The sequence below is a fragment of the Lytechinus variegatus genome, chromosome 3 (genome assembly GCF_018143015.1).
Source record: "Lytechinus variegatus isolate NC3 chromosome 3, Lvar_3.0, whole genome shotgun sequence".
In the NCBI taxonomy this organism is placed as follows: domain Eukaryota; kingdom Metazoa; phylum Echinodermata; class Echinoidea; order Temnopleuroida; family Toxopneustidae; genus Lytechinus; species Lytechinus variegatus.
Genome location: NC_054742.1, coordinates 35,989,034 through 36,011,210, shown reverse-complemented (window position 1 = coordinate 36,011,210; position 22,177 = coordinate 35,989,034). Strand labels below are relative to the sequence as shown.

Here is a 22,177-nt window from a genome sequence, read left to right as displayed (position 1 = left end):
GATACATTTATACCAAACTTATAAGAAGACGATGTCCGTTCGAAACTCAAGTCTCATTCTCCGGGACGGAGCCAAGATATTTTCATAGAGTGGAAGCCATCATAGAACTGATAGATTGAAAATATATTAGGTATTATTGACTCACAGACACGGATCTCACTTTTCTCCTTCCGCCCCTCACACCATCCTCATTTTACTTCTTAATATCAAAAGAGGCGTTTGCCTTCTGTCCCATTGGTGATCGGATTTCAGGTCATGTTTAGGGTCTTGTTGGTACAATATTTGGTTGAGGGCTATACTAAGGTTACCAGATTAAAAAACCATCTGTCCCCACTATCTCATCACTAATCCAGTTCAGAAACTTGAGAGCCCGTTCATACCTACGATGTGTGCTGGGATAGGTCCTCGGAGGTTGATGTATTTTGGTCCGTAGACGCCATACAACTTTCTCCTTACATAGGCATGGAGTTGTTCATAAAGTGGCCTTATCTGTTGGTAAAGTTCCTCCACCATCACAGGGAAGGTTTCATTTCCGTAAGCTGATTGCCAGTAGGTGGCAGCATTCGACTCTCCTGTCATCAAAATAAAAAAAACGTGCAAGACGTGTAATGATTATTGGTATTAGGTAATTTTGTGAATTTACTGAGCATGCTGAGAAGAGAATTAAACGAAACTTTCAATTGAATTTTTCATTGCAAGCCTATCCCACGTAGTTGAGGAAGTAACATTAAATATTGGTCAAGTACGCCAAAACAAAATAATAAGGATGAAGATGATGACGGTGATGATGACGACAACGACGATTATGATTATGATAATAATGATATTCGTAAATATAATACTTTTGTTATCAAGTTAATATTATTAGTATTATCGTCATCATTATTATCTTAACAATATCCTTATTTTCATTAGTATGACATATAAAATTCTATAAACGGGTCATTCAAAACGTAAACACTGTCTGAAAAAAATACTTAATCGTGTTAGCCATAAAATAATTGGAAAGAACATTTTGGGTATACACACCATTTGCAACGGCTACTTTGTTCTTCAGGACGACGTACCTCACAAAATCCTGGCGGTTCGCAGGTCCGACTGCAGCACGCCATGAATCCCAAGCCCATAGCAACTCACTGTAGTTTCTTGAAGATGCCATGATCTTTGAAAGTCCTTCCAAATGACAAGGTTTTGGGAAGTTGTTGAAGAAAAAAGAACAATAAGAACATTATTATACCAACAACCGCGTGACTTACGTCGTTTGGTTCAATGAGTAAGTTCGTTTAACCATTCTCTTATTTCTATATACAAGCAAAAACATCAAACAGTAGCTGGCATTTAGAGGAAGGGGTTTGATAAGTTATGATTATGTAATGCCATTAAATAAAGATCATGGAGATTGCAAATCTAACCGGTCTTCGGGAGTTCGATATAATGATAAAAAAGTATACTGTATGTATTCAGCACTAAATCTGTTACATGAGTTAGGCCTACTCTAGGGAGGCATAAGGCGTTAATTTATTATACATCTTTACACCAGCCCCCCCCCCCATCTTAAACATGAAAAAAGTACTTTCAAACCCTCCCTCTGCCTCCAACCCGCGAGTCCCGGCCTCTTTCTCCATATTATGGTCACTAGTTGACAAATGCAACTGTTGTTAATCAGTGGCGTCTGCATGCTCATGTTTGAGAAAGTTGTATTTATTTATTAATGTTCTAAATTTTGGAGTACATACCCGGATTAAGATTGTAACACGTTCCGTCCTCCTTACACACCTTACCCGTTGAATATCGTCCTTTCATTCGAGCAACTAAGTTTGCACCCTACATAAAAAAATAAGAAAAATAATAATGATTTCCCCTGGGAAAAGTTTATCTACACATAAAATTTATTCATGTATCATTTTTAAGGTACAAAATAATTATTTTAGTGTCAAAAAATTGTAGAAATAAAACTATGAAATATAATTATGACGTTGCGTCATAATGCTTTCTTTTAATTAAATTTCATTATTATTTCGAAATATATACATTATTTTGGGTGATAATATCATCATTGTAAAAACTATATTTGTCCATCTCACAGTCAAGATCAACGAAATAAATCCAAATTCATAATTCTTTGGCATGGGGGCGTGCAAACTTTTGTCTTGAGGTGAAAAAGAAAACGCATAAAACGGACGTATGTATTCTAGATGATGATAATTATCGTTACTTCGCTTGCGATCCACAGTTTTCATTCTGTAAGTTTGTATATTAATGGTTGCTTTAAAAATCACATTAAAATGGTATAAAGATATTGTTATGTCTGTACAACGCAAATTGCAACCAATCACTATGAAATTTTAAAGGTCAACAGGTCAATTTCTACTCGCTGGTCCTGCATAATATTGTACCGTGCCAACCAGGAATTGTGCAATCGAGGCCATCCGAAAATAAACTTGGAAATAATAATGAACCTCAAATACTGACTTCTTCCATCTCAGACACGTTTTTAAGAGCAGCATTTCCAACGTAGACGAGTCGCCTGTAGTGCCGTTGATTTGTGTCAGTGAAATTGGTATCGTTGAAGACAAGCGCTCGCTCTCTCATATGGTTCGAAAAACTGCCTGTAGTAACACTCGCCTCAATCTAGTGATACAAAGATACAAATTATTATGATTCTTGATATAAAAAATCGAATTCTCGATACACAGCAAAAACTGTGGTGTTAACCGGTGTACATAGAGGACCACACCAGTCATATTTTACATCGGTGTTGAATTGGTGGTGTTAGTTTTACACCTATAGGTGTTACATTTACACTCATTGGTGTTATGTTTAATCTCTAGGGTGTAATTTTAACACCTCAGGGTGTGGTCCTCTATTAACACCAATTGGTGTAAGTTTTAACACCGCAGTTTTTACAGTGTATCAAGAAATGAATTTAAGAAAATATCAATAAATGGGATCAAATGTTAAAACGGATTGCCATAATCCCGATGTTTCTTGACGAGTCTCCCGTATTTAAAAAAAAAAAGAAACTTGCGAAGCCTGGAAACGCATGTTGTTTATAAAAGATAGCAAATGACGTGATTTTGTGTATAGTTTCAAATACAAATTATATTTTCAGCTAATTATCTTAAATGTATATGAATACCTATGTTTTAACTGTTTGAAATTACTTTATGTTATGATTTTGTTTTGTATGATTATGTGTTTCATTTTATCTGAAAACCATGAAAACCAAAAGGTTGAAAAAACAAAGAAATACATTGGAAATAACAATACAATCATAAGAGATCGATTAATATCGCGCTTTTTGCTTAAAACACTACAACGGGTTCCTACAAAAAAAAGTGCGGTCACCTTCCTGTATTTCTATTAAATCTAGTTCTATCATTATGCCTTGAACTCCTCAACCCTTACTGTCTATTTTCCTTTTTTTTCTGCATTCACCCCCCCCCCCTAAGTGTTAATTGTTAATACTCAATTGAAGAAAGAAAAAAAATATGGCGGTGAATAAGCTATTCATTTGTATATGCTACCATTTGTATTCCCAAACAGATCATTCATGTATTGATTATAAAGTATTATTAGTTAATTAGTATGAACAATGTAGGCTACTGGAGTTTTTTTTTTCACCAAGTCTTTATAATTTCTCATCTCGTCCCCGATCATTTATCATTTATAGACCCACTTTTACCCATGGATTTATTTTGTCTACATCACAATCGTCTGTTTTTATGCAATGATATAATTCAAATACAATGACGATGCGTTTGTCGAAAGAAGACAATGAAATATTTACAGCCAACATATTCCATACTCTAATATATAGTAATCATATTCTGGAGGGAATTATTCAAGTCATCGTCAGTTTTAAAGGGCTGGTTTGTATTCTACCAAACATATTTCTGAATATTTGGTAGCTCTTGGCAGTCTTCTATAACTATGTCCATGCCTCTATCTGCATGCAGGCTTCTATTATGAGGCTAAGAGATATGTTCTATTTCAGGTCATGGAAAGTGCCCCTGTTGAATTGATACCGCGGGGTGAATGCGATGCATAACTTTGCGTTGTGTCATATCATATTGGATGTACCCCAGATGAGAAGTTACACTTGTCTCACTCAAATACAAGATCAATAGAAGTAACAATAACCGATTGTGTGTTTTCTTAAAAAAATGCTATGTTTATATTATTTTCTACGGGCGTGTTCTCTTTTTTAACACGTCGCATTCTAATTTAATTGCAGACTAACATTAACAACCGCTATAACCGGATTGTTTTGTCTATTGCTATTAAAAATGATGTATTGTACTCACATTAATATCTCAAATAGCTGTATTGATTTGACTTTGCCAGAGAATCGTTCTGTATTTCGACTTGATTGCTTTTACACTCTAAATACGATTGAGTAATAATTTACCCAATATTGGGTAGAAAGGGAACAAGCACGTTGGCTTTATAATTTGTCCCTATATCAGGCAAAATACGGTAAATTTCAACGAAACATTGCGTAAAATTCACAAGGTATTTGGTATTATTTTACCTAGCAAACATGCATATTATCATTTTACCCATTATTGGAAATAAATTCAGTATAAAATACATACCATCTGGTGTCTGTTATATTCCGTGATGTTGGTGTTATATATCCATGATTTTTCTATAGAATACGAATAGACGTCCATCGCTCTCTGATTGAACTCTTCCAAGAATATTTCAAACTGTGTCTCATTATAGTTACTACCGTGTTCTTGGTTATTCTCCGATTGGTCTGTAGTCGACAAGCCTACTGTAATGGATATTAAACTCATTGTCATCATGTATAAGACGACCATCTTCACGATGAGCTCCATCTTGGTCAGCTCTCTTTCTAGCAAGTGATACTTTCTTGAGTTGTTGAAATGGGATCACATGGCGAATCTCAGCGGGCAACTGTCAAATGATGCGCGAGAGGATCCCCCTTGTTTGAGACTGGAAAACCTATAGACCTCTGAGCTGGAATTCTGAATTAAAATTTCTTGCCAGTCGATATGCATGCGCTATTTTGCTTTTGCCACGAAACTATGGAAGATCTACATATAGAGACAAGTGACAGCCAGAGATGAGAAAAAAATATATAACCCCTGGAGGGAAAGTGAAGCTTCGAAGGTGATGCTCTACAGCACCTTTATTTAAGCACAACCATATAAGGAAATTTCCTGCCCACATGTTGAGTGTCATAACAGATTGAATAAAAATACGAACACATTATTTTCCATAGTAACAATATGTCACAAATTGAACTAGATGTTTGGCAATGCTGTACTTTTATGATTATGTTTTTCATTATTATTGATAGATAATATGATCCAGGTGGAACTCTGACCGAATGTATAGAGGACTTTTCATCCTACAATGTACAGGCTTATAAACTGTTCCTATTAATAATCATGATGATCAGAAAATTGGCCTTTATGGGAAGTATTTTAGCAGATTAATAATGATATAACGATCTTGAACACGTCGTGATGGTTGTCGAATCAGATGGCAAGGGAAACATGATTTCAGCAGGGGAGGAGGAAACTATTTTCTTTTTAAATACCATTATTATCCATCTCGTTATCTATCATTAAAGCAAACGTCTATAGTGCTCCATCCTTCTCTTACCCTCTTTCCTTCCTCCATCTCACTTATTCACACTTTGCTTATGATATGGTGCCTTAGTATTTGGACGAAAATATAACCAGGGCGGTTTTTCTGATCGGGTCAAAGTTTGTCACCAGACACACACGAGGCGTTTCCTTAAAAAAAACGGAAGTCAGTACATGGCCTTTCTATTAAAAAAGAAAAAAAAACACAGAATGAAACAGATGCGTACATTGCAATATTGGCAATGATCATTTGCATTCGAGGCCGCATAATGACTGGACGAAATTATTAGCTATTATATTCATTCAGCGTATTCTAATCGATAAAATACGGATTTTATTTAATTACCTTCTGATATTATCATTGGCGTTAATCCCGGGGGGATATATCCCCCACTTTTGGAGGGGGGGTGGCGTGTACAAATATCCCCCACACTTTTTACGAAAGAAAATATATTTTAATTAATCTGTTAGTAAAATCTTTGAAGCTCTGTCATAAACATCCATCATATTTTAGAATTTTAGAATGCGATTGAAAACCAAAAAGTGGTTATTTTTTGCTTGCTCGCTTTGTTCGCTCATATTTTAGAATTTCTGCTATAAAATGAGATTAAACCTAGATGACTAACCCTAACCTAACCCGACAGAAAAAAAATCGTCAAAAAAAAGTAAATCATCCCCCCCCCCACTCCTCAGAGTGGGTTTACGCCGGTAGATATTATACTTTTGTTACCTCCTTCTATAAGTGGGAGCTTTGCGATGGTTGAAAAATCTTTTTTTTTTAATTACGTAATAATTACATAATTAGCATTATGGTCCATTTAGCTAATAACATTACAAACGAATATGTCTACCTTCCTTTTCAATTCACAAGATAAATCAACTTTCAAAGGTTCTGACAGACTTTCAACCTCCCCGAAACTTCGAGTCTTCTCTCCTGCTCCTGCTATACAACTCCATTCGCCGAATCTAGCCAGCCTTCTCTCATCTACTCAGCTTCTCGCACTGCCTATATACTACTCAGGTCCGACTCAGCTATACCACTCCTTCTTGTAATCTTTTCAAGGGCTACACTCATTCAGAAAAGAATAGGCCTACCCTACTCCCCAGATTCCACTTTCTCGCCTTTTCATTTCGCTTCTATTTCAAAAAAAAAAGGATTACGATACCATTAGCCCATTTATTTACACGTCGTCCTAGTGATGAATATACTGGTTTCATGTGGAGTGTAATTAAAGACTCTTGTGACTTTTTAATTTTTTCAATCGGCTACAATGAACTAATCACTGTTTTATATGTTTATTCACTCACTTTCTCCATTAGTATCAAATTTATATCAGGATGTACCGTCTTTATAAATAAATATACTAGGAAATCAAAGAAGCAATTTACATTTCCCTATATTTTACCAAATTTTACCTATATATCGAATGTAATATTAGTTTCGACATAGTAAACTCAAACAATTAAACTAGCAATTGATACAATTAACATAGTTAAGTTAATGATCTATATAAAATCCATCAATGTACGGTATAACGACTTTTAGAAATCAGTGGGCAACTGACCCTTTGGCTATAAAATGAGATTTATGATTAAGATAAATAACATAAATCTTGGTTTGACAAATAGTTCTCGCATCCAAAAACAAAGGAACAATTTAAAAATAAAACTATCGGATTTTGTTCACATCATGCCACTGAAATGGTTTGTGCTAAAAGCAGAAAACAGATTTACTAAGTCTAGGATACAATTTGAAAGTACAGATAATTTAAAAGCTCAAAATTAGAATCAAAGTGATTATATCGCAAAATAATTAAGAATCCCTCTTTGACCATTCCGAAATAGGGGACAAGTGCCTATACTTAAGCACGGTCAAACTCCATTCCCCAAACTGTCTGACTAAACAATGGGCAAGCAAATTAAATAATAGATTAATAAATAAATTTCATTTATTGAATAATGAAAATAATGAAAAATCGGAACGCTTGAATGCCAAACCAATCTCTGTCCACAAAGATGGCTTTAAAAAGAGGACACAAGAGGAGAGAAAGAAAAGAAGTAGAGGTAGAAGGTAAACAATGAAGAAATCAAGGAGTTACCTCGATGACAAAATGAAATGTGGCGGAAAAAACTAATCATTATTTTCCACATAATCAAATCCTCCCCACTTATATCATGTATAATATCTTTTTTCAAAAGAAAACCACCTTACAGAGGGAAACAAAATGTCTCTCGTGAGAGAAATAATATGAAGTTAGAAATTTAGATTGATTTTTTTTTATAATCGCTGTTTTTTTATATCCTGTATTAATTCGCTTAAAATAAACATATATTAATACACTCTCTAAAAAAAGTCCCGGGTCGGATCAGAGAATTGTAACAAAAAACTTTCATCGTTTGGGGATGATGAATTAAATTAAACCAACCTTTAAAAAATACTTATTTTATTTAATTCAGAGGATTATTAATTCCGTGGTCAAATCGATGCAGATATCGGCTCTGTTGGCGCCACATCCTTTTATGGCAATAAGGTTCATTTTTTTTCTCATAACGGGGTTCGGCACCAACAGCTCTAGTTTCTGCACTGTAAAAACTGTGGTGTTAAAACTGACACCAATTGGTGTTAATAGAGGACCACACCCTGAGGTGTTAAAATTACACCCTAGAGATTGAACATAACACCAAAGATTGTAAATGTAACAACCAAAGGTGTTGTAATAACACCTATATGTGTAAAACTAACACCACCAAATTATCACCGGTGTAAAAAAACTGGTGTGGTCCTCCATGTACACCGGTTAACACCACAGTTTTTGCTGTGTGGGTCAATCTGAGGGTCAGTGTTGTTACGTGATCGTGTCAACTACACCGACTTTGCAGTTAAACCTCCCAACTAGTCCCATCCAATCTTTTCATTATTCTTTTCATTTTCCTCCGTAAGCCATTTGATGAGTGGCTGGAAGTATTCGATGATGGCGCTAGCATCCATTCGTCTCTGGCCTGTTAATTCTTCCATGGCATCCTGCCATGGTTTACTCATACCCATCTTCAGCATAGATCTAAAGTGACCAGAGGAGGAGCAATAAATATAAAACAAATAATCAAACTGTCTTTTCTCCTCCATAAAACAAACGGCGTTTCGAAGTAATGACACTATTATTTTGTTAGTAAATTAATATTGATTATTATTAGTATCACATTTTCAATCAGATTTTTTGGGGTTTCACTACCGTGACAAATCATCGAAAGTATTTCAAGTTATTGGTTTTTTTTTTTACTAATAAACTATAAATACCATGGATTGATTTCATCTCTTATATATATAATTGTATTTCTTTCATAAATCATTCGCAAAGATGACATCATGTAAAAAAATTACGAAAAGAAGACAGTAGGAATTATTCGATGGAGAAAATTACAATTTGACTAGCATTGGTCTGATTTATATTGGTGCCAGAGGCAGAGCCATGGATAGACAATCGTATTGCACACATATTCTCGTTCCAATAATTATATTATGATGATTTAAAAATCCATATTCTTGTTCCTCTCACTGAAATTACAACCCAAACTAAAGTTTTTTTCTTAATAGTAATTACCCGAATTTCTTGCCAGCCTCCTTGGAGTTATAGTTGTTACATAGATGTAGAGGTTTAGTACTATTTGAAATCTCACACAACTTCTGATGAAACTGAAACTGAATGATGAAGCTCACGAAATACCTTTAAAAACATGAAATTTGATACAGCAATGGGGTTTCCAAGTTAAATCAATTTCTATACTATCGGCAGACACTATAGATTATAGATTATCGTATAGGAAAATACATGTACAAAGTGCCATGATATAGTTTGATATAGTCCATAACATTTGTAATCTTCCTCGTCTTTTCCACTTATATTTGATGATTTCAGATTAATGTCACCCATGTAAAAAAATGGATTTTCACATCAGCAGCGATTTTATGGTGACAACAATGGCTCTAATTTTCACTAATATAGAATAATTTTTGATTGATATGTAATCTGTTATTTCAAAGTGAAATATTCAATAGATTCGTCTAATTCATTGAATTATTCATTTGAATAAAGATTATATACCTACCTAATGTATGGTGTTCCTGATGCTATATGATATTTTGCTCCAGGATCAAAATCAGTTTGTTTGCGCTCTATGGGGCTTTCTAATCCCTGATAATATCGTCTATTATTAAGGAAAGAATAAAATCATGGTTTAGTGTTCTTTCAGATGGTGTATTCTGATAAACATGGAAAACAGACCATTCCAGGTAAACTGTCAAGGTTCATAATAGCATAGGCGGATCCAGGGGGGCAAGGGACCCGCCCCCTCCCCCCTATTGGCGGAGCAAAAAAAAAGAAAAGAAGGGGAAAGAAAGAAACAAAAAAGAAAAAAGAAGGGAAATGGTAGGAGAAAAAAGGAAGAGGAAAAAAATGAGAAAGACGAGTAAATGAAATAATATGAGGGGAAGACTTGGAAAATGGAAAAAGTTTTAATGTCACTATATCATTTTTTTTGCTCATGCTCGATGAGACACACTGTACATATCTTGCTCAATAGGCTGGTATGGAATTTAAAACATCAAGTTTGAAGTTAATATACAAATACATTTCAGCTCTAACATCGAGCTTTCATTATTTTGATTTCTTTAAGTGCTCTGTAAAATGTCCGTTTTATTGTCCTATAGTATACAAATAGCGAATAGGCATGAGTGCGATGGTGCGAGATTTCGCATGAGGTGAAAGAAAGTTGCTCTATTCAACGAGGCGTTAGCCGAGTTGAATAGAGCGTTTCTTTCTTTCACCGAATGCGAAATCTCGCACCATTGCACGAATAAGAATATTCGCTATTAGTGTTGTACAACGCCTCGGAATCTACCGAAAATATGAAAAAAAACAAGAGTTTTTCCCTCCAGTAATCTATGAAAAGGGAGCAAAAATATTGAAAGCAAAAAGCAAAATCCCACAAGCCGGGCCCACAAGCGCACATGATCTTGGACAGCATTGCGCATTTAGCCAGCGGGCTGTACGCGCATTGTCACCTTATTCAATGAAATCGCATTGTGACGTCACCTCCTAAAGCCGTGCAATGTTACATTTTGGATGGTACGTCTTGTGTGTGCAACGGTACGAATGTGCGACGTTCAGCCTCCCATTTGATCGCGTACAACTAGCTAAGTAGGCGTTGTACAATATTAACATTTTCAGCTTGCGATGCGCGCTAGCACTATTTGATTTTCCAATTACCTATTCTCTTCATGTAATCCAAAAAGTTTTCAAAGTAATCCTTTTAAGTTTTGATTGAGATAACCAGCTTGAGCTGCGCGTTTGCATTTTACTTTGTGAGTAGTGTATCCATCTGTAGTGATTTAAAAACAAACTATATTACTTGAAATCCTATTTTCATGAAAGTTGATAAAATATTTCGGCTCGTGATTTGCGCCCGCAAAATTATTAAAAATATATCAAACTTTGCATTCTATCCATAATTACAAAAGAGCTATAAAGTTCAAGTTTTGAGTCCTTGATGTCAACAAATTTTGCTCTCTCATTAGATCAATAAATAAGATGATAACATGTTCAAGAAATCATAATTAAATTGTCCCTTTTTTCAAAATGAAATATCGGAATACCAAATATTTTAGCTCTCGCTTCGCGCTCGCATTATCGATACTCATTATAAAAAAAGTATTCAAAATGAATAGATTCTAGGTCAAAATCTAAAATACGTGAACGCATGTTAATTGAGATACGCAGCTGGTTCTTTAAATAAAAATATGATTAAATTATCTAGTTTCAGATCAGAATATCCGACATTTTAAGCTCGCGCTTCGCGATTGCATGTTTAAAATGGGAAGATCAATACCCAATAACCCACCCTTTTCATGAATTAAAAGATATGTATAGAGTGTCCCGTTTTTAGGTATAAAATCTCATTTTTTCCGCTCGCATTGTTTAATTATACCTATCCTGTTCACGATTACGAAAAGTGGTTAGAAAGTCCAATCTTTATAGGTCGAATATCATTTTTTCAGCTCGCGCTTCACACTCGCATTGTCAGAGTGTTAAAATGTGTATCGTCTTCATGGCTAACTGCAAACAGTCCTTAAAGGGGAAGTTCACCTGACAAAAAGTTTATTGTAAAAATAACAGAAAAAATAATAAAAAATATTGCCGAAGGTTTGAGAAAAATTTATCAAATAATTAAAAAGTTTTTAGAATTTCAATTATTTGATTTGTTACGTCATATGCGAGCAGCATTCCTACATAGCGAATGGTAAAAAATCAACGAAATGTCATTTTCTCAGAAAATTGAAAATGGTTTTCATTGTAACTTTTGTATATCAATAGACAAATCGTTTCACACCCGATCATAAAAAGAAAGCAAAATTAATTCATCAGGAACCATACAAAATTTGAAATTCATACATTTTATATTACATAACACATGGGGCAGCTGCTCGTTTATGACGTCACAAATCAAAAATTTTGAACTCTAATAACTTTCTTACTCTTTAACGGATTTTCCTCAAACCTTCACCAATATTTTTTACTATTTTTTCTGCTATTTTTACAACAAGGTTTTCTTCAGGGTGAACTTCCCCTTTAACAGGTCCCTTTTCGATCATTCCAAAACGTACAGTAAATATAAGAAAATATATTCTCGCACTTTGAGATCGCAGTAAACATTATCATCACACAGGCATCTTGTTCAGGATCACAAACATTGGCTAGAAATTTCAGGACAAATTACATTGAATTTCATCAAAAAATATAGAATTAGCTCGCGCTTCGCGCTGGCACTATTCAAATAGGGCTCATGAAATAGACATATAATTATGTTGTTTTATAAGAATATAGCAAGAAAGTGACTGTAAAGACTACCCCCTACAAAAAAGCAAACACAAATCAACTATGAGCGCCCGATCGGGGAAAAGTGTGTCAAAACTTTTTTTGGGCCCCACTCCCCTATTGGCGAATGCTGGATCCGCCCCTGCATAATACACAAAGGTTCGTTTGTTAAGTACCCCCAAAATAACGGACATTCAGCCACTAACCCATGTTTTCATCAGCATACAGTATCTTATACAGTGCGTCCAAAACGGAAAGCCATTTTTCGGTGCTATATGCATTACAATCATCAGATTTCTTACTGAATCGCTCACACGAGGCAGATTGAGTAAAATAAAAGAAAAGATTTATGAAGAAACGCTTTACTTATTCAGATATATTGTGAAAGCATTTCAAGCATTTTGAAAGTTCGTCGTATCCTTAACTAACATTCGCGAAACTTAACTAGGCTACATGGAAATTGCATTTATACATTGGTCTTCAAAGCGTAAAACTTCATACTACATGTACATATTAAACTTCAAAATAAAGAGAGAAAAAATGAAACCCTGGTCATGCTGTTTTACATGAAAGTGAAATATCGTTTGAATAAGTTGGGGAAAAATAACTGAGAATCCTCGTATGTTTATTTTTTTCATTAGGAAACTGAATATTACTATTCAAAGCAAATGTATATGATTCATATGAAAAATGAAAAAAAAAATATAATCATAGATCTGAATTATTATATCTACATTGATTCAAAATATTGTAAATATGTACCTCATTTGCCACCATGCAGTGTTATAATGGTCAGGTTGGATCTCACCACTAAACACCTTCCAACGCCACTTATCGATCAGGAGACCAAAAGGTAAAAATGATATCTTATCAAGAGCAACTCTCATCAGATAATTGATCTGCAATTCTTAAGGTAAAGTGAATCGGAAATCATTTTTAATCATTATCTTAAAAGAAGACAATCAAAAATAAATTTGAAAAGATATTAATTTTCTACTATATAGAAACTACATTTTGATGTCGAGATGGTACTACGCACGACTTAAAACTGGAAATTTCTATATAATTACAGACATTTGATACGATCTGATTTAAATAATGTTTGGGAATAGAGTGCTGTTTTCTAAGTATAAGGAAACAGTGTGGACATTCCAATGTGCATTTTAATTCCAAATCCTCTGTTACTATAACGAGCATATTTCTAAGCACTCCTTGTTCCTCTCGTACAAAGAGTTGGGATTGATTGGATTACTCTCAACTTTGGAATGAAATCAATATCCCCATTTTTCAATCGGGGATTCTATGTCATCCAGTCCCGTATATTTATTAACATATTCGTAAACAAAAATAGCACGTCGTCTCGTCAAATCAATTCAAATTCGTTAGTACTGAGACGTGATTAAAATGTATGTATCAAAATCAATTTATAAATTTCACATGATAAAACTATTTTTCTATGATGGTTGATTGGATCAATAAAAGAATCTGATGGATATTCTAAAGCTGTCCATTGGTTTGGTTATTCGACAATTCCATAAAACGATCAACCTTTTTCTCCATTCTTACTTCATTTCATAAACTGACCAAGTCAAGGTCCTTAAGAACATTATAGACTGTCTAAAGAACAAGATATCAGAGACAGAAAATTTCATGAAGATCCCACATAGGGAGTCACACGGACATATTTCATGGAATTGCCCTATTGAAAAAAATCACGCATAGAACTGGTGACATGTTCTTGTGTTTAGTGAAATTTGTTCTTTTTTCTTGATGGTTATAGAAAATGGGAATGAATTTCGATAACCTAATGAAACTTCTAATATAACTTTTGCAGTCAGATCCTGGTTATCAACCAGAATGTTTATCTACCAAGATAGCAATTCAATTTTATCTAATATGACGTTGAATGATTTAGAATTTGAAAAAGAACATATTTTTTTAGCAGTGTGCAAAGTCATGCGTAAGTTATGAAGAGCTGCATCTGAAACACCACTCGGATATCTTACCCTCATCAACCTCATCAGTTGGTAGAAGACCTAGATGATGAAGATAGTCAGGGGTAACAACTGAGAGGGCAATGGTATCTCCTACTGCTTCATGGAATCCCGGATTGGCGCCTCCTCTAAGCTCAGCATGTTGATGACGGTAATGTAGGAAATATTGGCAATGACCCATCTCATGGTGAGCAGTGTAAAGGTCCTCCATCGTAATCTCTGTACACATCTTAATCCTGATAAAAAGATATCAATCAATTTCAACTAGAATTTCGTTTAGAGAAAACATATCTTCTGATTGTCGACAGTGTTCTAGACACAGCCATATGAGTTGAAAGGGCACTAAGAAAGCGTGGTATTATTGGTCCAAATTGTCTCACTGCCTTCCCCAATCTTAATAACTAACGTGAATGTTAATTGATTGATTCATATAAGCAGTTTCTCAGGGTGTCATCATTCAATGCATCAGTGTAAAACCAATTTGATATCTAACTACAAATAAAATATACAAACATTATTTTTAATTATTCATTTGTTACAGCTATTCATAATGAATACAAAATGGTACACGTCTATTAAGATAAGAAATCATATCAAGACTTGCATTGGTTGTACTACAGATAGGAATGGCAGAATGAATGATCCTTCATCCATCTATCCTCACCTGACTTCTCTGTTCTTGTAAAAATCAAAAGCAGATCCGTGGCATTCTACTTGTCTGTCATGTGGTCTCTCTAACAAAGATTTCTCCCAGAATGCTTCAGGCATCGACCTCCATCCAAGAGATTTGAAAAAACTAGGTGAGGAAGAAAAAAAATAGAAATTCAGTATCAATAATGGTGTTATTGAAAATAAGGTATCATCACACTCACATCCAAAGTGTAGACCAAATAACATTTTTATTTATCAGTAAAAAAAACCCTGGGGTATAAGAACCTATTTGTGAAGTACAAATACTTGCTTCAAAATACATCAGTCTTATGTTAATGAGGGTTGTATGTCTCTTTTATTTTTTTAATCCGGAAATACGTTGTAAAATGGATTTTTGTGATTTTGGTGGTCACTCTAGAGACAGGCTTCACAACAATGTCAAAGTGGTCATTAAAAGTTTGACTTTTACTTCATAGTTAACATTTGTAATGTCACGTAAAGCATGACAATGAAAAAATATAATTCAATTTGAATATACCTTTTTCATCCAACATGATGTCAATAGAAAAATCTTACTCGTTTGCAGCATGGAACATTTTGTTAACGGTCCATTTCTGTTTCTGCATTTCCTCTGTGACATCTACGACTCCATGGCCAGGGTAGGGAGTCAGCAGATCATAAATTTGACCCCATTTTTGAGCCCACATGTTACCTTGAGAAGGGAAGGCATGGGAATAAAAAACTGACAATGTTAGATGGGGTTTAGAATAGTGTACATTTTTTTGTAAGTTCACTAATATACCCTTCCGTCTTTACAGTTCTTGTTGCGATGGTCATGACGGTCAAAGAAAACTGACAAATACGCAGTGAGAACCCCTACATCATACTGAGTGCGTAGCTATGGAACTAGGGAATTTACGGAACGCGACGTGCGCTTCAAAAACAGTTTCCTCATGGACTCTGGGCAAACCAATCGTTAATTCCTTAACGCAGGATAAAACCGCTGTTCGGATTTACCAATATTCGACAAAGACCTCCCAGCGTTTCATAGTGATTTGGCGTGTAATTTCAATACATTTGCTGTGTTCTAAGTTTCGTTCGGCGTCGCTGTGTGAAAAACTCATTATTGGTGTGGCATAATCTGAAGAATATCCGAAGGCACTTCTTTCATGCTACATTGACTTTGACAATGGCTAAAAGTAGTGAGAGCACCGGACCATCTGGACATTGCCTATTAAGTAGTGACAGTCTCCCCCCCTGACGAGTCACAACCCAAGCAAAGGACGTATCCATGAACCCCCCCGACGAGCTTGAAAACCTTCCCTCCTCCCCTGACGAGCTTTAATACCTTGTTTGCCCCCCCCCCCGACGAGCTTGAAGCCCCCTTTTTTGTCATTTTTTTTGGCGGGCGGTTTTGCCCCCCCCCCCCTGTGGAAAATCCTAGGTACACTACTGGACACTCTTACACTACTCATCATCTATATCATCGTATACACATAGCAACAAAGACGGAAATAATGTATCAACACTCCCCGTAACCATGACTGCATTCAAATAGACGTCGGTACAATAAGTTACAATCTACTCAGACGTTTTAAGGGACTCTACTTACCAAGAAGATGAGCTGGTATTGGTCCTGTTGAGTTGACCTTGTCCGCTCCATATTTTTCTACCAGTCTCCTTCTCGTAAATGCATGGATCTGAAGATACATAGGTTTGACTGTATTCCAAAGGGCGTCGATCTCCTCAATAAAATTGGGGTCCTCATATGTACTCCGGAGTTCGCCACCATAATCTTCATAACCTTGAAAAAAAAAAAAAATGAATTATTGTTAAATTCCATTGGTGTCAATGCTTGTTTATTTCCAAAATTTCATTAAATAAACGTGTTTTCACCGGTTTCCCCGAAGCTACCGCGCGATTAACAAAAGACTTAATGCATGGCTGATCGTCAACAAAACGGAGTGTCGAGTGAGTCTGAACGCTAGCCTTTTATGAAATTATTGAAATTCAAGCCTTATTTCAAATAATCGGAATTTGTTATTTCTTGACCATTTTCTGTAGTTGAGGTATCAAATTAAAGAGCAGATATTGAACTTTAGAAAAATGCGGTTTTCTTTTTGAAACCCAGATACAGCTTGCCAAGTGACTTTTTGGTATCCCCTCTTCAAATTGTTTTTGCTCACTCATGCATGAATTATAATAGAAATAATCTAAGTTATTTCAGATGAAAGAGAAGATTCTAAGCTTTACAATGGTAGGTAATTTGTCTGTTGTATTTGGGATTAAGTTATAATAAATCATCGATAAATCTCTGTTTCGTTTTTATGGGACGCACTGTAGTGTACAATGTGCTGGATTATGTTGTGTACGACAAAATAAAATTATTTCGAGTGCAGGTTTATTTCATCGATGCCGAAGGCCGAGGTGAAATAGACCTGCACGAGGGATAATTTTACATTTGGATAGTCCAGTAATCATGGTAATATTGTATGATAGTACAATCACTATTTGTACAACGCCTATTTAGCTTGTTGAACGCGAGCAAATGGGGGGCTGAATGTCAAACATTCGAACCGTTGCACATCCAAAATGTCCATATTGTACCTTGCACGGGTCATTAATTACGGTTTTACCCTCCAAAAATAAAAAGTTATATTGTACTTATGTACAATATAACTTTTTTAAAGGGAAGTCACGTGGTACCGATCTAGTCAATCACATATCGTATTTTACCACCACTATTTACTATAACGTGCGTACAAAAAAAACGGGACAGTTTTGAAAAGTCTATAAAAACTTTGTTTCAAATTATTACATCTATATTTTGATGTTAATAGATGCCCTGTGATGTTATCTTTGAAATGCCATTTAAAAAAATAAATTTTGTTCATGCTTGAGCGAACATGGGACGTTTTTGTCGGATGTTCAAAAAGAGGCTTGCGTCAAAATGGCAGTAATTGGAAATTTGATGATTAGACTTTTGGCTAATCAGCAGACTTCCTCTTAATCTTTTCATGGTTTTTTCCATAACTTCCAAATTAAGCTTTCAAATTTTGTTTACAAATTTATTTATTTACCTGAATTATTTTGTTTTTTATTTAAACTTCTTTTACCTTTGAATTTTCCTTCATAAATAAGAAAAGAATACTTTTTGTCAACCCAAGTAAGAAGATTTACATTATTAATTGGGAGGATTTGTAATTATTCAAATCCTTTTATTACGTGAAACAAATTATGTTATGGTACCTATAAAAGACATGAATCCTATTTTAAAGGGGTTATGGAATCCTTCACCAAGTTTATGTGCTTGACAGGACAAACGGGAAAGGATTCATGTCTTTCAACGGCAATTGTGTATTGAGTCAATTTTGAAGGAGCAAGATATGGCAGATCGGATAAAATGTATTAAAAAGTCGTGAAGCTATCAAGCAAAAATTTCCACTTTTTTATCAAGAAATAAAATTCTGTGGTTTTGACACAATATTCAGAAAATGATATCATATTTCGCTTTCTATGTTTTCTGTTATTTTCCTTTTTCACTTTTTTTCTTGTTAATGATTTTTATTTATTTATTTTTTTATTTTGTGGAAGTACCCCAAGCCCCAACCCATCAGTATGCTACTGTTCAAAGGAACCATAACCTTTGTAGCACACAATCAAAGGATTTGAAGAAAAAAAAACACGCTCTCCCATACTTCGGTTTAAAAAACGTTCTTGCCTAAAGAAGGAATATTAAAAGCTAAAAGAGAACATATTAAAAAGGAACAACAGAACAATTCAAGCAAATAAGTATATTTGGAAATGAATTTTGACCGCATGATTCGAAAATTATGGCAAAGATAATGAAAAGGTTAAGAGGAAGTCTGCTGGTTAGCAAGAAGTTCAACCATCATATTTATCATTTTATGCCATTTTGGCGCAAGCCTCCTTTTTAACCCCAGACAAAAACATTCCGTGTTTGCTCAAGCATGAACGAAACTAAATTATTTTGATGGCATTTGAAGGATAAAACTTCAGAGCACCTATTGACACCAAAATATAACGATTATAATTTAAAACAAAAATTTTATAGACTTTTTAAATCTGTCCCGTTTTTTTATACGCACTCTCTTAATTCCCGAGACTTAAAATTTAAACCTTATGTGAGACTTGTAATTATTTAAGTCGTAAAGACTTATTTTAGTGATGCCTTGATTTAAAATTTCTCGGACGTTTCGCGAAAACAATCGATGTTTTAATTCTTTGGAAAGACTTAAAACTTTAACCAATCATATTGCGATGAATTGGAATCACGTGATCAGAGCAAAACTTCCACCGCCGCCATAATTTCTCTCTCATAATGGCTGCGATCCCGGGCTGCAAAGGAAGAATATTTGACCAAAAGCGTTCCGGAGGACATTATTGCAAAATTAAAAGGTATGCTCGAAGTTATATATGTATAATGATGAATATGTTGATATTTATTTTATTGTGATTCGTCGTGGAAAACTTCTTAGAATCTGTGTTTTTGGTGTCACCAATGACAACGTGATGTTAAACTTAGCCGCTTAGCGTTAGACCCTACCGGTACCTAACCCAGGCCAGGGAGCTCCGGCCCGCGAAGCGGCTCCGTCCCGCTTCGCGGGCAGGAGCTCCCTGCTGGGTTAGACTACCGTAGATCTAGACATGATGTACCGTATATTAATTTGTTATGTGTCCGGACGGGTTGTTTATCCGGGCAGTCAATTTTTAATAGTCATTTAAAAGTTAAACAAGCAATGCATTTTATAATTTTTAGAACAAATAGGTCCTAGAACAGTTATTGAAAACAGCGCACACTATATAGATCTAGACTAGCTAGAGTCTAGATCTATACAGACAACAGTAGTTTTTGTTTAATCAAACTCAAGAAGGCAGTTTAATTTTTTAATTTTATTCTGTCCTGACACCCACCCCCATTCCTACATGATGAGCTACTACTATGGCAGCCCGAACGCTTACTCTTTACTGTACTCAGTACTGGCGTTCGTGGCAGCGTCCCGGCCGGCCCGGGGCTATATGCATGCGTGCAGTCTCCTAGACCTTGGAAGTTGGAATTTTTATGCTCACTTGGTCTTGGTCAATATGTTATTGTTGGAATTGGTTTGATTTTTTTTCTGTGTGTGTACTAGGCCTAGACCTTTCTACTACTAGATCTAGGCCCTAGTCACTCGTGCAGTGAAATCAGCTGAAATCACTTGTTAGTGTTTTGGTTTCACTTCAGTCAGTGCATTAGTCTAGCCTAGATCTATATAAAATGGTTAATCTAGATCTAACATTATTCTAGATTCTAGATCTAACGTTAGATCTTCATGTATGGTCTGAAGCTCCTTGTCTGCGCATATAGCCTACATGTAACTTTGCAATTCTAACATCATAAAGATGCAACGGACACCATTATCTTTAAATCAATTTTTGCGATACGTATATCACTGAAAAAATAAGACTATTTTATTTTTTACTCGCATGCCTTGAAAATGCCACTTTCATGCAAAAAATCCCAAACTGCATGTAAATTGTATACTATAGTGAATGAGTGGGCAGACAAGGGCACCGTCCTCTTTTTTGCGTCAAATTTACATCATCGCCTTTCTGGTAAAAATCACATCATTCTTGTTCGCATTTTGATGAGATTTTCTGTAGATAGTACATAAAGTTAGATCTATTTCTGACATGTAGAGTAAACTACCCGAAATTCAACCGCTTAAGCTTTTCTGCAATATTTAAATGCGCTGCACCATATACATGGTTGTCCATCGCAGAGGTTCCGGCGCCCATCAGTTCTCCCCTTGCGGTCGAATGCAGGCCAGTGGGGACTTGCATTTGACTTCCGCAGATATGGAGGGTTTGGGTTTTTTATTTGTTTTTTGCCAATACCATCACCCTCGGAGCTTGCGATAAACGAAAATCTTGTCACAAACTGCAGATTTCTTAATTTTTTGCAACCATGTTTCTTAGCAGTATAAGCTTTGGAAACATTGGAAATGTGCCTATTTTGCATTAAATTATGAAACCAAAATAATCAAAATATGGCCTTTATGTAATGAAGTGATTTGTGTGTGTTGTGGAGCAGCATGACACATTGGTTAGATTAAAACAAATGTGCCATGCTGTTTTCTTTTTTTTTTACCTTACTATAATCAAATAACTTAAAATAATCATTTATTAGAATACTATATGAGGCACACAATCCCAAACGTAAATGTTATTCATTAATGCCTTTTTAGTAAAGAAAGGAAGGGAGTTTTTTTATCTGTAATTTGTAAAGGAAAAAAAGTAGTTAAACAAATTAATGACATTTATTCATTTTAAATCTAAATACAGGAAGTGCTCTATTGTGATGGAGAAGGGTTCATCCAAACTTGTCTTAAAAACTCCAGAATGTCAGAGCAATAGGAGAAAAAAATGAGGAAACCGAAGAAGACCAGCGATGAAAAAGAAGATGAAGCAGGTACAGATGATGCACTATTGGAAGACACTGATGCAAAGGAAATGGTAAGCCCCTATTAACAACAGGGTCAGTAGCGGGGTGAATATTCTTCCAAAAAGCTGCTTTATCACTTGATAATTTTGCACTTTGCTATTAAAGATTTTGAAACCTAATGAAATAGGATTGTGGAAGATTTTGATCTAATCACAAAAGCAAGTTAAGAACATCAATTTTCTCGAAGAATATTCACCCTGGCCCAATGGAAATTCATTTTGCAGGATTTTCTTTTTAAGAGCCAAATCTCGTAACTCAGCTACTAAAGATGCAGCTGCAGAAAACCTAGTATTTATACCAAGCATATGCTGACCCTAGTTACTTGGAAATCAATCAACTCATGTTTAATACCAATCATTACAATTTTGTATGGTAAATCTGATTCCCCTTCTAACTTATAAACCCCATGCTATTCATCAAACTGTAAGAATTAAGTTTTTATTATGCTTTACTACCTTGTGATTCTGAAGATTATAAGTGCTTCTCTCCCCGCCTATAGTTATATTGGTTCATATCTACCATATTTTGACTTTGTAG

The 22,177-nt window shown here is 35.1% G+C and overlaps 1 protein-coding gene across 1 annotated transcript in view; it reads right to left on the bottom strand.

Annotated features, from left to right (window-relative positions):
* The window catches only part of LOC121412016 (angiotensin-converting enzyme-like), a 37,610-nt gene that overhangs the window by 5,590 nt on the left and 9,843 nt on the right, over window positions 1-22,177 (bottom strand). Inside the window, exons 6-19 of the mRNA XM_041604929.1 lie at window positions 16,748-16,939; window positions 15,712-15,847; window positions 15,149-15,280; window positions 14,497-14,720; window positions 13,253-13,397; window positions 9,726-9,824; window positions 9,221-9,343; window positions 8,516-8,680; window positions 7,187-7,193; window positions 4,599-4,874; window positions 2,473-2,631; window positions 1,737-1,824; window positions 1,030-1,173; window positions 381-572 (exon numbers count right to left, since the gene is read on the bottom strand). Coding sequence (XP_041460863.1) covers window positions 381-572; window positions 1,030-1,173; window positions 1,737-1,824; window positions 2,473-2,631; window positions 4,599-4,874; window positions 7,187-7,193; window positions 8,516-8,680; window positions 9,221-9,343; window positions 9,726-9,824; window positions 13,253-13,397; window positions 14,497-14,720; window positions 15,149-15,280; window positions 15,712-15,847; window positions 16,748-16,939 — 2,082 coding nt within the window. The remainder of the gene's footprint in view (window positions 1-380; window positions 573-1,029; window positions 1,174-1,736; window positions 1,825-2,472; window positions 2,632-4,598; window positions 4,875-7,186; window positions 7,194-8,515; window positions 8,681-9,220; window positions 9,344-9,725; window positions 9,825-13,252; window positions 13,398-14,496; window positions 14,721-15,148; window positions 15,281-15,711; window positions 15,848-16,747; window positions 16,940-22,177) is intronic.